Consider the following 13,020-nt stretch of genomic DNA (forward strand, 5'->3'; position numbering starts at 1 on the left):
ATGTTGCAAGGAGAGACAGGTCCTTGGAGAGGGACATCATGCTTGGGAGGGTGGAGGGACAGCGCAGGAGGGGAAGACCCTCTCTGAGGTGGATTGATTCAGTGATTGGGGTAATTGGGATGGGTGTGTCTGAGACGGTGTGATTGTCACAGGACAGAGCAGAGTTTAGGGCTGTTATACATAGGGTCGCTGTGAGTCGTGTGCGACTTGACAGCACATAACAACAACAACAACAGCAAACATGCCCTCATCAGGACTGTGATTCTGGAGTAGGCACACCAGTTTCTGCCTGGTCAGTAAAAGGGAGCACTGACTTCATTGCATAGTGTTTGTGTTATTGTTAATTTAAGGATTTGATATTCTTGATTCTTTCTGCTACATCAGTTAAACTTGTTTCCAGTTTTCAGATTCTTTACTGTTCGCTTTTTTCTTAGTCTGTGATTAGTCATCTTTTTATAAGAATCTTTGTTGTGCTCTATTAAAGGTATCCGTTGTGGAGAGGGTTTTCAGAGGCTTGCTATTTAAGGAGATGGCCAGTCCTCCTTTCTAATCTGCCTTACTCAGAACGCTCTCCTAAAACCTGTTCACCGTGGGTGATCCTTCTGGCATTTGGCACACTGATGGCACACCTTTCACAATCACAGCAACCAACTCACAAGTTACCTCAATACAGCAAACTAACAGACAGATGCTATACTTTTAAATAATGATAAACAAAAATGTAGATACCTAAAAAAAGTGATGAACGTAAAGCTTTCAAGTAACTAGCAATATGCAGATCATTCACCCAGTATAGCGACCTGTCAAATATATCTCACAGTTTAGCTCTGAGTCCAAATCCCAGGTAGCAGCATTTGTGACTTATTTTGTGCATATGCCTAGGAAAGACTGTTCACTTGGAGAGGGACTTCATCCTTGGAGAGGTCACTGAAAGAGGAAGACCCTCAGTCGGGTGGATTGACACAGTGACTGCAGTAATGAGCTCAAATGTGTCAGAGATTGTTAGGATGGAATAGGGTTCAGAGCTGTTGTTCTTCATAGGGTTGCTAAGAGTTGTACTCTACTTCTGGCACCTAACAGTAACATTATAAATAAGACTTTTAGACAGATCAGATCTGAATGCTTGTGTTACCCTTGTCTTCAGTAAGGTGTGTGTAGGGGGTTCATTTTACTACCATAGAGATTATTCCTTATTCATAGAAACCTCCCTCATATTTTTTTAGTAGCTATGGAACACACACTTCATACTATGGAAGTACCATACTTTAACTGATTTCCTATTTATAAATGTATCTTTCTGGCTGTATGTGGGGCTTTGTTATTACAAACCACACTATTAAATAAGCTGGTTTCCTCTAATGATTTAAAAACATCTAGTAAAGGCTAGAAGAGGTACACAGCCTAACAATCAGAAAAACAGTTTTTAACCACCACCTAGGCTATAATGAAAGAGCCTTGATGACGTAGTCAGTTTAATGTCAGTAAGTAGACTTGCTGAGGGGATATATGTGTGTTTACTGTCATGTTACCTTCCAAAAAGAATGTTCTAAAGCACCTTCATTAAGTGTGTGAGTGTTCTAGCTTCCCTTGTAGCTCATCCCTGACCATCTTAATTAGTTATTTAATTTTAAAGCCAGCTTGGTGCCATTGAGTGACCTTGACTCATAGTGACCCCGTAGGACAGTCTCCAAAATAAGCCTCACTGCCATCAAATCAGAACCGACTTATAGCTGACCCTCCAGATGGTTTTCAGAGGCTGTGAATCACATAGGAAGGGATTGCTCATCTCCCTCCCTTGGAGCAGCTAGTGGATTTGAACTGCCTGTCTTAGGTTGTCAGTGCAACTGCTTATCCAGTAAAACTGTCCTAATGGGGCTATAAGGCTTTACAGAAACCTACTGTCTCACCTTCTGTCCTTTATAGCATCTGGTAGATAGAATATGCTGACCTTTTGGTTAGCATCTTGACACTTATCCTATTACACTGTCAAGACTCCTTAATGTGGCTTAGTTGAAAGTTGGAAACTCTGGTGGTGTATTCCATGCAAAATTGTACCACTAATCGAAGTAACCTTTACTGGTTCAAAGCTCCTTGAGAGAGAAATGGGCAATCTGGTTGGTAGTGAAAAAGCTTCCCTAAGGTCCAGGCTGTGTACTACTGCTAACATTTATTGAGTATTTATATTATCTGACAAAATGTACTCATTTAATAATTTAAAGCTGTGGTTCTCAAATTTGAAGTATATCCAAATAACCTTGAAGGTCACTTATTAAAATATACCTCACATACTGGAATTACTGATTCTGTAGTTTTGAGGTACCTTAATTTACATTTATAAGTCCCCAGGAGATAGCTGGTACTGTTAGACTAGAGACCATCCTTGTTGAGAACGTCTGGTTTATATATTCTGGATTTAATTATTTATTGCACTTGTTGCTGATATTTTTCCATGTGGACCCTATTGTATTTTGTTACAAGAAACTTTAAAATTTGTTTTCATATTTATAATTTTGACACTGTTTTTCTTTAGCATTTTTTTGTTAAGAGATTATATATTGTGTTATTATATTCTTTTATTTCTTAGTTTACTAGCTGTAAAATTTTACTATGGCATGAGATAACAAATTTAATTTCACTATTCAAATGAATTTTCAAGGTAATTGATATAATTTGACACAGATTTAAATGCCGTTTTTATCATCTAATTTCCCATATATATAAATGACTCTTTTTCTGACCTCTTTATTTGTGCTTATTTTCTCTTGTGTTTTTATTGAAGAGGGTAAGCCAGAGAAATTTTCCTTTGGTCTTTTGGATCCTCATTTTCGTGTTGGAGTCCCATTCAATATCCCTCTGGAGTTTCAGGATGAATTTGGTCATTCCAGTCAACTAGTAACTGATATCCAGCCAGTTCTTGAAGCAAGGTAATTTGAAGGATCAAATTGTGTGTATCTTTCCCTATTTGCTAAGATAATCCTTTTAAATTAAGGTTTATTTAGTCACATGTGCTTATTAGAGAACTTTAGTGTTATTATTTAAAGTGCATGATGAATTTTCATTGTATCTGTCACTTCCCTAAACCCCTAGCTATCCTGTGTGACAACAGGATAAAATTTTCATTATTTTGGTTTAATATATTGCTGAAGTTGTTTAAGTGAGACTAAGACTGTTGTCTTTTGGCAGTTGCACCTGTTGGTAATACTATTTATTGTTTCGTTTAATTGTTATTTTTCCGAAGTAATCTTATGATACTAATAACCACTACTAGGTTTTTAACCTGCAGATGCAGTTAATTTTGCATTCTTTTAAAAATCCTTAAGAAGTTCTGTATTTTATATGAAAATTTCATTCCTTCCTTGGAATTGTCTTACTTAATAGTGCTTTGTAATGTTGTTACTGGCTATATTAAGAAAGTGATAAGACTTTTTCCTGTGAGCAGCCTGAGGTAATCTCCCAAAATGGTTAGCTACTCGCTTGATCCGGAAAATCCCACAAAATCATGCAAATCAAGAGGCTCAAATCTCTGGTTGCATTTTAAGAACACTCAGGAAACTGCCCAGGCCATCAGGGTATGCATATCCAGAAAGCCACCAAGTATCTGAAAGATGTCACTTTTTGCAAAAGCCTTCCTATGTTACAGTGGTGGAGTTGGTAGGTGTGCCCAAGCCAAACAGTGGGTGGGATTGGACACAGGGTTTTGGTGGTCCAAAAAAAGTGCTGAGTTTTTGCTGCATATGCTTAAAAATGCCAAAACTAATACTGAACTTAAGGGTTTAGATATTGATTCTCTGGTCATTGAGCATATCCAGGTGAACAGAGCTCCCAAGATGCGCCCCTGCACGTACAGAGCTCATGGTCAGATTAACCCCTACATGAGCTCCCCCTGTCATATTGAGAGGATCCTTACTGAAAAGGAACAGATTATTCCTAAACCAGAAGAGGAGGTTGCCAAGAAGAAAAAGATCTCCCAGAAGAAACTGAAGAAATAAAAACTTATGGCTCGAGAATAAATAACGTCATCAAATAAAATAAAAATAACTTAAGAAAAAAAGTGATAAGAAGCTGCACTGCAGTCCTGAAGGCATGCAGTAGTTTGAATCCACCAGCTGCTCTGTGGGAGAAAGTTGAACGATTGCCTCCCATGTGATTAACTGCTTCTGAATACCCACTGGAGGGTCAATTCCAACTCAGTGTTCTACAACATCAATAACATAGTAAGAAAGAGTTCTTAGCAGTGTGTCACTGAGCCTGTTCATTATTTACTTCCTTTTGAAGTGTCTCGGGAGAAATACCAATACAACTAAATAATCATCATCTATTTTTTTGTTTATCTTTCCTTTCTAAACTATGTAGAAGTGCTAATTTTTTTGCTTTGCTTTTTTCACTACCCAATTTTACTTTCGTACCACCTTTTTATGTGTGCTGTCTTTTGATGTGTATTTTTCCATTTTGGTGAGATTTTAAAATTTTTACCAGTCGTTTGAAAATGCTCTGTATTTGATACACTTCTTTGCTGGAGATACAGAGGTATATAAGGACATAGAATTTTTGGAATTTCCTTATGGAAATTCACAGAGTATTGTGGCTTATAGTTTTGCATTTAAATTTACACAGTCATTAAGTTCCTACATAGTTTTTAAAAATTGTAGAAATTAGTATTTTTGTACTAATATTTTTATCCCAAGTTGCTAAAAGCCATTATTGCTTTTGTAATATATTTCGTTAACTTGAGGTAATAAAACCATACCTAACAATAATTACAGTGGTGGTTTTTATTGCTGCCATTTTGCTGCTCTTTTTTTCTGTTGCCTACACATTGCTGAACTTTGTCCACTTTGTTTATGGCTTTTCTTATAAGTTCCATCATGGCTAGTTGCTATTTGTTGCTGTTATGTGTCATCAAGTTGCCTGCAAATCCTAGCGACCCTGTGTACGACAGCCCTAAACCTGGCTCTATCCTGTACCAATCTCACTGCCTCTGACACGCTTATCACCATTACCCCACTCGATGAATCAGTGTGTCTCAGAGGGTCTTCCTCTCCTGTGCTGTCCTTCCACCCTCCCAAGGACTGGTCCCTCCTTGTAACATGTCCAAAATATGTCAGACGAAGCTTCAGAATCCTTGCCTCCAAGGAGAAGCCTGGTTTAACCCTCTCTTGGAAGAACCTGTTCATTTTCTTAGCAGTCCATGGTGTATTCAATACTCTTCTCCAATACTACAGTTCAAAGGCATTAATTCTCATACTATCATCCCTGCTCATTGTCCAACTCTGACACATATCAAGTGATTGCAAAGACCATGGCCTGTATCAGGTGCATCTTAGTCTCCAGAGTGACATCATTGCTCTTCAGTACTTTGGATAGGTCTCTAACAGCAGACACAATACATCTAATTTCCTGGCTGCTGGTGCCAGGAGTGTTAATTGTGGAGCCAAGCAAACTAAAGCTGTTAACAGTCTCAATCTCTTCCCCATCTATCATGATGCTGCCAGTTGGTCCAATAGTGAGAATCTTTGTTTTTTTGATATTGAACCTCAATTCCATATTGAAGGCTGCAGTCCTTGATCTTCTACAGCAAGTACTTCAGGTCCTCCTCAGTTTGAGCAATCAAGGCTGTGTCATCTGCATACTCAGATTGTTGATGAATCTTCCTGATGATGAATCCAATTCCTGTTGATGAATCCAGTCCTAATGCCACATTTCTTCTCATACAGCCCAGCCTCCCTGATAATCTTTTCTGTATATAGATTGAAAAGGTATGGAAATAGGACACCTCCCTGGCATACACCCTTCCCAATTTTGAGCCATGCTGTTTCTTCATTCTGATGACTGCCTTTTGGTCCAAGTATAGGTTTCACATAAGCTCAATCAAATGTTTTGGGATTCCCATTCTTCTCAGAGTTAGCCACAGTTTGTTGTGATCCGTACAGTCAAACTCCTTTGCATAATCAATGAAACACAGATAGACATTACTCTGGTACTCCTTGCTTTCAGCCAAGATCTGTCTGACATAAACTACAATATCCCTAATATCGCGACCCTTTCTAAACCCAGCCTGGACTTCTGGCGGTTCTCTGTTGCTGTGCTGTACCAGTTGTTTTTGGATAATCTTTCCCAGAATCTTGCTTGCATATGATACTAATGAACTATTGGATAATTTCCACACTCTGTTGGATCACCTTTCTTTGAAATGGGAACAAATAAAGATCTCATCCAGTTAGTTGGCCAAGTGATTGTCCCTCCGATTTCTTGGCAAAACTTGGTGAGCACTTCTAGGGCAACATCTGTTAGCTGAAATATTTCAATTAGTATACCATCAATTCCTGGGGCCTTAATTTTTACCAGTTCTTTCAATACAATTTGAACATCTTCCTTTATCACCATCGGCTCTTGCTCATAAGTTGTTTCATGAAATTTTCTGTGTCTGCTAATTCCTTTCGGTAGCCGCTGTTTAGGATTTACAAATTCTAGCTTGATGTTTCCCTGTAAATTACTGTTTTATTTCCAAGTCCCAAACATTGCTTTCTGTGTTGGAATGAGCTTCCTCTCCATTTGGAAGAGGTATAACTATACTTCTTTTTTCTTTGTGGTTGCCCTCTTCTGTTGACTGATATCTCTGGTTCCCAGTTATTAATCATGTGTGCTTGTTTTACTTTGTGTGCTTTTTGGGGTTGCTTTCTGAATGATGCTGTCATGTGTGTTGAGTTTGTGTTGGTGTCTGCCATTGTTGATTTTTTGTCCAAAGAACTCACTTTAGTTTTATAAACTTGGTCTGGTTCTTGTAACCTATTCATTTCTGTTTCTCTGGAAATCTCCTTTCACCATCATATTTGTGGGACAGTTTTCCTGAAAATGTTATTCATGGCTTTCTTGCCTGCCTATTTCTGGTAAGAAACTGGAGGTTTGTCTTACTGGTTCTCCTTTGCAGGTAACTCTTTGTTTTCTTTGAACTTCTTTCAGTATTCTTTATCTTTAAATTTGAAAATATAATTATATCTTGGAGATTTTCTTTTGTAGTCTGTCCTGTTTTGGGTTTGTTGAGATTCTTAGATGCACATTTTCCTGTCTTTTATAATGGTTTGATTGTATTCTTCTAGCAAATTTTCACCAATGTTTTCTATCTTCCTCTCGCACCTGCTGTCTCTCTTAGTTCTGGGATTCCAGTCACAGTTTAACTTACTATTTTTTATGTTGTCCCACACAGTTCTTAAGCTTTAATAATTTTTTTCTTACTCCTGATTATTTCTTAAATAGTTTAGTGTTGAGAGAGATTTGCTTTCCATCTCACTAATTCTTTGTTCCATTGATCTGGCTCTTCTGTAATTCCAATATATTATTTTTTTATATTTGATATTCATTTTCCAAATGAAGAAGGGAAAGCATCAGGATTGTATTCTCTATCCATACCACCTCAATCTGTATATGGAACAGATCATTCGAGAAGCTGGACTCTGAGAAGAAGAATGTGGCATCAAGATTGGGGTAAGACTCATCAGTCACTTGCATTATGCATATGACATAACCTTGCAAGTGAGGAGGACTTGAAGCACTTGTTACAGAAGATCAAAGAATGCAACTTTCAATATGGGTTGTGTCTCAACATGAAGAAAACAAAAATTGTTATCACTGAACTAATAACTTCATCTTACTTGGATCCACAATGAACACCCTTGGTACCAGCAGTCAGGAAATGAGACGTATTACACTAGGAAAGTATCTCTTAGGGCACTTTCCAGATTATTGAGGAGTAATGATGCCAGCTTGAGGACTAAGGTACATTTGATTTAGCCCATGGTATTTCTAGTTACTTCTTTGAATTCAGATGTGGTGTTGGCAAACAGTATTGAACATCCCTTGCTCTCGGAAGTACAAACAAATATGTCTGGGAGAAAGTGCAGCCAGAATACTCTTTAGATGTGAAGAGAAGATAAAGCTTTGCCTTACATACTTGGAGCATGTTATAAGGAGGGGCTGATCCTTGGAGAGAGGCATGATAGTTGGAAAGACAGAGAACCAATAAAGGAGAGGAAGACCCTTAACCAAATGGATTGACATGATGACTGCCACCATGAACGTCAGAAGTGTGAGGATGATACAAGATAGAATAGGATTCACAGCTGTTGTTCATAGGGTCACAATGGATCGCACTCAACTTGACATCACTTGATGATGACAACAACATCTGTTTGAATCATGGCTCTGGTTTCTTTATGGTATATTCCCAGTAGTGGAATTCCTGGGTCAAATGGTATTTCTATTTCCAAATTTTTCAGAAAGTGCCAGACCACCTTCCGTAGTGACTTGAACCATTTTACGTTCCTAACAGCAGTGAATAAGAGTTCCAGTCTCTCCACATCTTGCCAACAGTTGCCATTTGTGCCTTGTTGAACTTTGTAATTGTTGGAGTAATTTGCATCTCTCTGATAGCTAGGGATTTAGAACATTTTTCATGTATTTGTTTGCCATCTGAGTTTCTTGTTTGGTCAAGTGTCTGTTCATGTCTTGTGCCCATTTTGTGATTGTGTTGTTCACCTTTTTCTTCTTAAGGTGCTGGAGTAATCTATAAATTTTAGTTAGAAATCCTTTATCAGAGAGGTCATTGCTAATATTTTTTCCCTGTCTGTGGGTTTCCTTTTTACCCTATCGTACAAGTTTCTTGATGTGCATAGGGATTTCATTCTTAGGGATGTAATTCTTAGAAGTTCTTATTCATCTACTTTATTCTCTCCTGGTCGTAGATTTTTTTTGTTATGCTTGGAAGACTGCTGCTGATTAGGGCTTCTAAAATGTCTTAGCTTTTCTCTAATGCAGTGTATAATGTTTGATTTTACTCCTAGGGCCCTGATCCGTCTTGAATTGGTTTTTGTGCTTGGTGTGAAGTATGGTTCTTGCATAAAATCATTTGCAGATGGTTTTCCAATTTTGCCAACACCATTTGTTAAAGAGACGGTCATTTTCCTACTTACTTAATCTCTATAGCAAAGATCAGTTGACTGGGGGTATTTTTCATTTCTTTCAGTAAATCTGGTAGCATTTCTTTCTCTTGACAGTTTTTTCTTCTTGTAGTTTAGTAATGTGTGCCATTTTGTGTGTGTGTAATATTTTTGTTATTTTTAGGTGCCATCCAGTCGCCTACGACTCATAGTGACCATATATACAACAGCTCTCTGGACCCTAATCTATCTTGAGCCAATTTCATTGTCTCTGACACACCTATCCCCTATTACTTCAGTCACTGAGACTATCTCATTTAGGGTCTTCCTCTTTTGCACTGTACCTCCACTCTTCCAAGCATGATATGCCTCTCTAAGGATGACTGGTCACTCCTGACAACATGCCCAGAGTATATTAGACAACAACTTTAAAATTCTTTTCTCCAAGGAGCAGCCTGGTTTCACCCTCCCCAGGACAGACCTTTTGGTTCCCTTGGCAGTCCATGGTATGTCCAGTTCTCTTCTCCAGCTCACAACTCAAAGGCATCAGTTATTCTTCTATCATCCTTTGTCGTTGTCGAGCTCCCTGATGTATAGCGAGTAATTGCAAAGACTATGGCCTGGATCAGACACACATTAGACTTCAAACTGACACTGTTGCTCTTCAGTACTCTGGAGAAATCCCTGACAGCACACTTTCCCAATACAATTTTATTTTGATCTCCTGGCTGTTGGTACCGAAAGTGTTGATTGTGGAGCCAAGCAAACTGAAGCTGTTAATAGTCTCAGTCTCTTCTCCCATCTATCATGATGCTGCCACTTGGCCTGCTGGTGAGAATCCTTGTTTTCTTGATATTGACCTTCAGTCGATATATAGATATATTTAAAGTTACCTGTTGGCCCTGATTTTGTTTTAATTTATCTGATTGAGCAGCACAAGTTTATGTTGCAGTTTACCATTTTTAGATGTTCACCTCTTGCCTTCTAGTGATTGAGAATGGAAGGGTGTGTGTGCAGGTATGTGTCTGTGCCCTTTTTGTAGAGTACAGTTGAAGGCTGGCTGGACTGGCATTGGTTGTAGTTGGTTTCTTTATCAGGTGCCAATATTGACTCGTGGCTGATAGATAAAGCTGCAAAAGCATTGTGTGTTGCTGGGTAATTTGGACATTGTTGTAGTCTATTGCCAAGTAGAACATAAAAAAGATTACTTGCAAAAACATAAAACCAAAGATGGATAGTAAAAGAAAAACAAAAACTGGAGTAGAGTACAAATAAAAAGGGGGGGGGGAACTCATACAAAATGAAAAAAATAAAAGCAAAGAAAAAGGTTGGAATAAAAAAAAGAGAGGCTTAAAAAAGGAGGAACCTTAGGGGAGGGAGAACCGGTTGGTGCCCTTGTTGCCACTGAGGCAGGCAGTTTTAGGAAAGACATCTGATCTGAGGTGGAGTTTATGCTCGTCTGGTTCTTCTGAGCTCAGAGATGACTAGAACAGTCTGCCTGGTCCTAGGGTTGAATGCAGGCAGAGCAAGAGCACCCAGTCAGGCATAGCTTCCTGTGCCAGCATGAGAAAAGAGAAGGGACATGTGTCTCCAGATGCAGGAGTGAACTGTGCCTGATGCCAATGCCAGAAGGCCATCTGATTATGGACAACCTCTGCTACACCAGGAAGGAGGTTTCGGGTGGGCATCACTGACTGCCCACTCCTCCAATCCTAGTAAGAGAAATGTATGCACCTCTCCATGTGGATACGGAATGTACTTGGTGCTAAACCTGCTAGAGATAGTCACTATCATCCCAGAAATGGCCAAGAACGGTATACTCCACTAACTGCAAGTGGGTGTGCAGCTTTAATTATGAGGATGCCATGTACCAAATCCACAGCAGGACCCAGTCAGGGACCGGCTCTGTACCCCAAGAGATGGTCAGGGATGGGTATACCAGTCAGAGATGGTGCTTTTGCTAGATCGTCAGCCAGGCCTGGCCCACTCTGCCAGCACAAGAAAAGAGAGCACGTTGCTCTGAATGGGAGGTGGCTCATTCATGGTGTCAGCTACATAATGGAGCAAACATGACCTTAGGCAAAGCTGTAGTGAGATCTGTGGTAGCACCAGAATCTTACCTCATGTCTGGATTCCCAGGAGAGTATGGGGGATAAAGAGGTCACACTTTTTTTGTCAGCCAGCCTCAATGTGGGCTTTGTTGCAATACTGGGTTCCTGTACCATGTAGATACCTGCTTCGAAAAGTTTAAAATGCCTGTATTGAAATTAGGTCCATGCGCAATTCACCATTCTCTTTAATGTTTTCATTCAGTTTCTTCCTTCAGTCTGTGTTTTAACTGCTTGTGTATCATGTCTTTAAAACTCAGAGCTCTAGATTTGTCATCTTCATCTTTTATCCTTCTGGTGCCTCACAGAGGATTCAGACTGCTTTTGCATAGTCCATGATGTTGCTAGAAAACGCCAGCTCCCATCAATGTGTCCTGTACTTTAAACCTTTTAAATTTTTCTTGTAGTTAATATTTGGGGACCATTGACATTTTCTCATTTAATTCTAAGTATTATAACATCAGAATCAGGAGAATTTGTTTCCTTAGTCTTTGGTTCTTCAACTGTTGTTTCCAGACTGGCAGATCTATTTTCAACACCAAATACCTTATAGAGTTACACAGTATGTAACTTTTTTGAGACTACTATATTCACTCAGCATAGTCTTCAAGATTTTCCCAACTTGTTTCATGTATCAAAAGTTCATAAAGTGCCTTAATTTTATTGTAGAAAGTAGCCTTTACTTCTTAAGTTTTTTACTTGATTCTGTTATAACATCCTCACCACTTAAGAACTCTTTGGTTTCTTTGCCGTATTTGTTGCCCCGTGGGAACTTTCTCACTAATTTCCTAGAGTGCTAAAGATGGACAAAGATGGCCCTCTGCCACATTGGCAGACTAATCACTAACCTTACATACTGTGTAATTGTGCTGTTACACTTAGCATTGCATAATACTGATGCAGCAAAACAGTACTTGTGTGTATGCAGCACATCACAATATCCCATAATTATGATCCAGCAATCCCCGTCCTGAAAGCATTATTATGAATCATATATATATCTATGTTCAATACGTGTTATTCATAGTATTCCTGGAAGAACAGGGCTTGGTGTAGAAAACAGAAGTTGTATTCTATATACCAGTATATAGGAGAAAGGAGGTATGAGCTTCCCAAATCTCTCTCTGCAAGGGATGGAGCTGGGGGATTTTTGTTGGCTAGATTAAGGGCATGAGAGAGCTCATGTTCATTTAGCACTTTTAAAAGAGAAAGAATTATCTTCAAAAAGGTTAAATTACACAAATAGACACAAAAAGTTCTCCTCCAAGATGGTATTTTTCCAGGTTTAATCATTCCAAACCACACCCTGTAGATTTACCTCTTTGGGGATGGCATCTGTCTGTTCAGGTATTTAGTCATCACAGGACATGCCCTTTCAAGTTAGCTCTTGGGGTCACTTGGAGGTCACTTGCATGGCAACTGAAAGCTCTTCTAAAGGTTGTTAAGATGATACTCCTGGGTGTGCCTCTGCCACTTGGTCTTGTGATGCCTGCCTTAGCTCAGTGTTGGCTTTCTGGGTCTGAACTGCCTGAGAAAAAAAATACATTGTTTCATCCCATCATGTGAGGAAGAAAACAGAAAAACCTGTGATTCTGAGCACACCTCACAGCAATCCAATTTAAGTTTTAAAGAGTTTGGTTTTCTTTCTTATTTACTGAAAGGTCGTGTATAACTGTCTTTATTGTTAAAGTATTCTTGGACGCTTGCATTCACTTGCTCTATCTCTGCCTGCTAAATATTGGATGGTCACAGCTCAAGACATTCTGTACTCCACTCCTGGTTCATTCTCATGAAAGGAAAAAACTAAACTCACTGTTGTTGAGTCAGTTGTATTTCCTAGTGACCTTTGAGCAAGTTTTTGAGACTGTAAATCTTTATGGCCTTCTCCTTCCCAGCGTGGTCTTTTTCCAGTGACTGACACTTGCTGACAGTACATCCAAATTGTGTGAGACAAAGTCTCACCATCTTACCCTCTAAGG

General features: G+C 39.0%; 1 protein-coding gene and 1 pseudogene across 1 annotated transcript in view; both read left to right on the forward strand.

The window, feature by feature from the left end:
• The window catches only part of SMCHD1 (structural maintenance of chromosomes flexible hinge domain containing 1), a 166,750-nt gene that overhangs the window by 82,320 nt on the left and 71,410 nt on the right, over nt 1-13,020 (forward strand). The window contains exon 20 of the mRNA XM_006891422.1: nt 2,780-2,924. Within this exon, the coding sequence (XP_006891484.1) occupies nt 2,780-2,924 (145 nt within the window). The remainder of the gene's footprint in view (nt 1-2,779; nt 2,925-13,020) is intronic.
• LOC102857018 lies at nt 3,459-4,010 on the forward strand (annotated as a pseudogene).

This window comes from Elephantulus edwardii, unplaced genomic scaffold, assembly GCF_000299155.1.
Source record: "Elephantulus edwardii isolate Elephantulus edwardi_28Jun2011 unplaced genomic scaffold, EleEdw1.0 scaffold00097, whole genome shotgun sequence".
Lineage (NCBI taxonomy): Eukaryota > Metazoa > Chordata > Mammalia > Macroscelidea > Macroscelididae > Elephantulus > Elephantulus edwardii.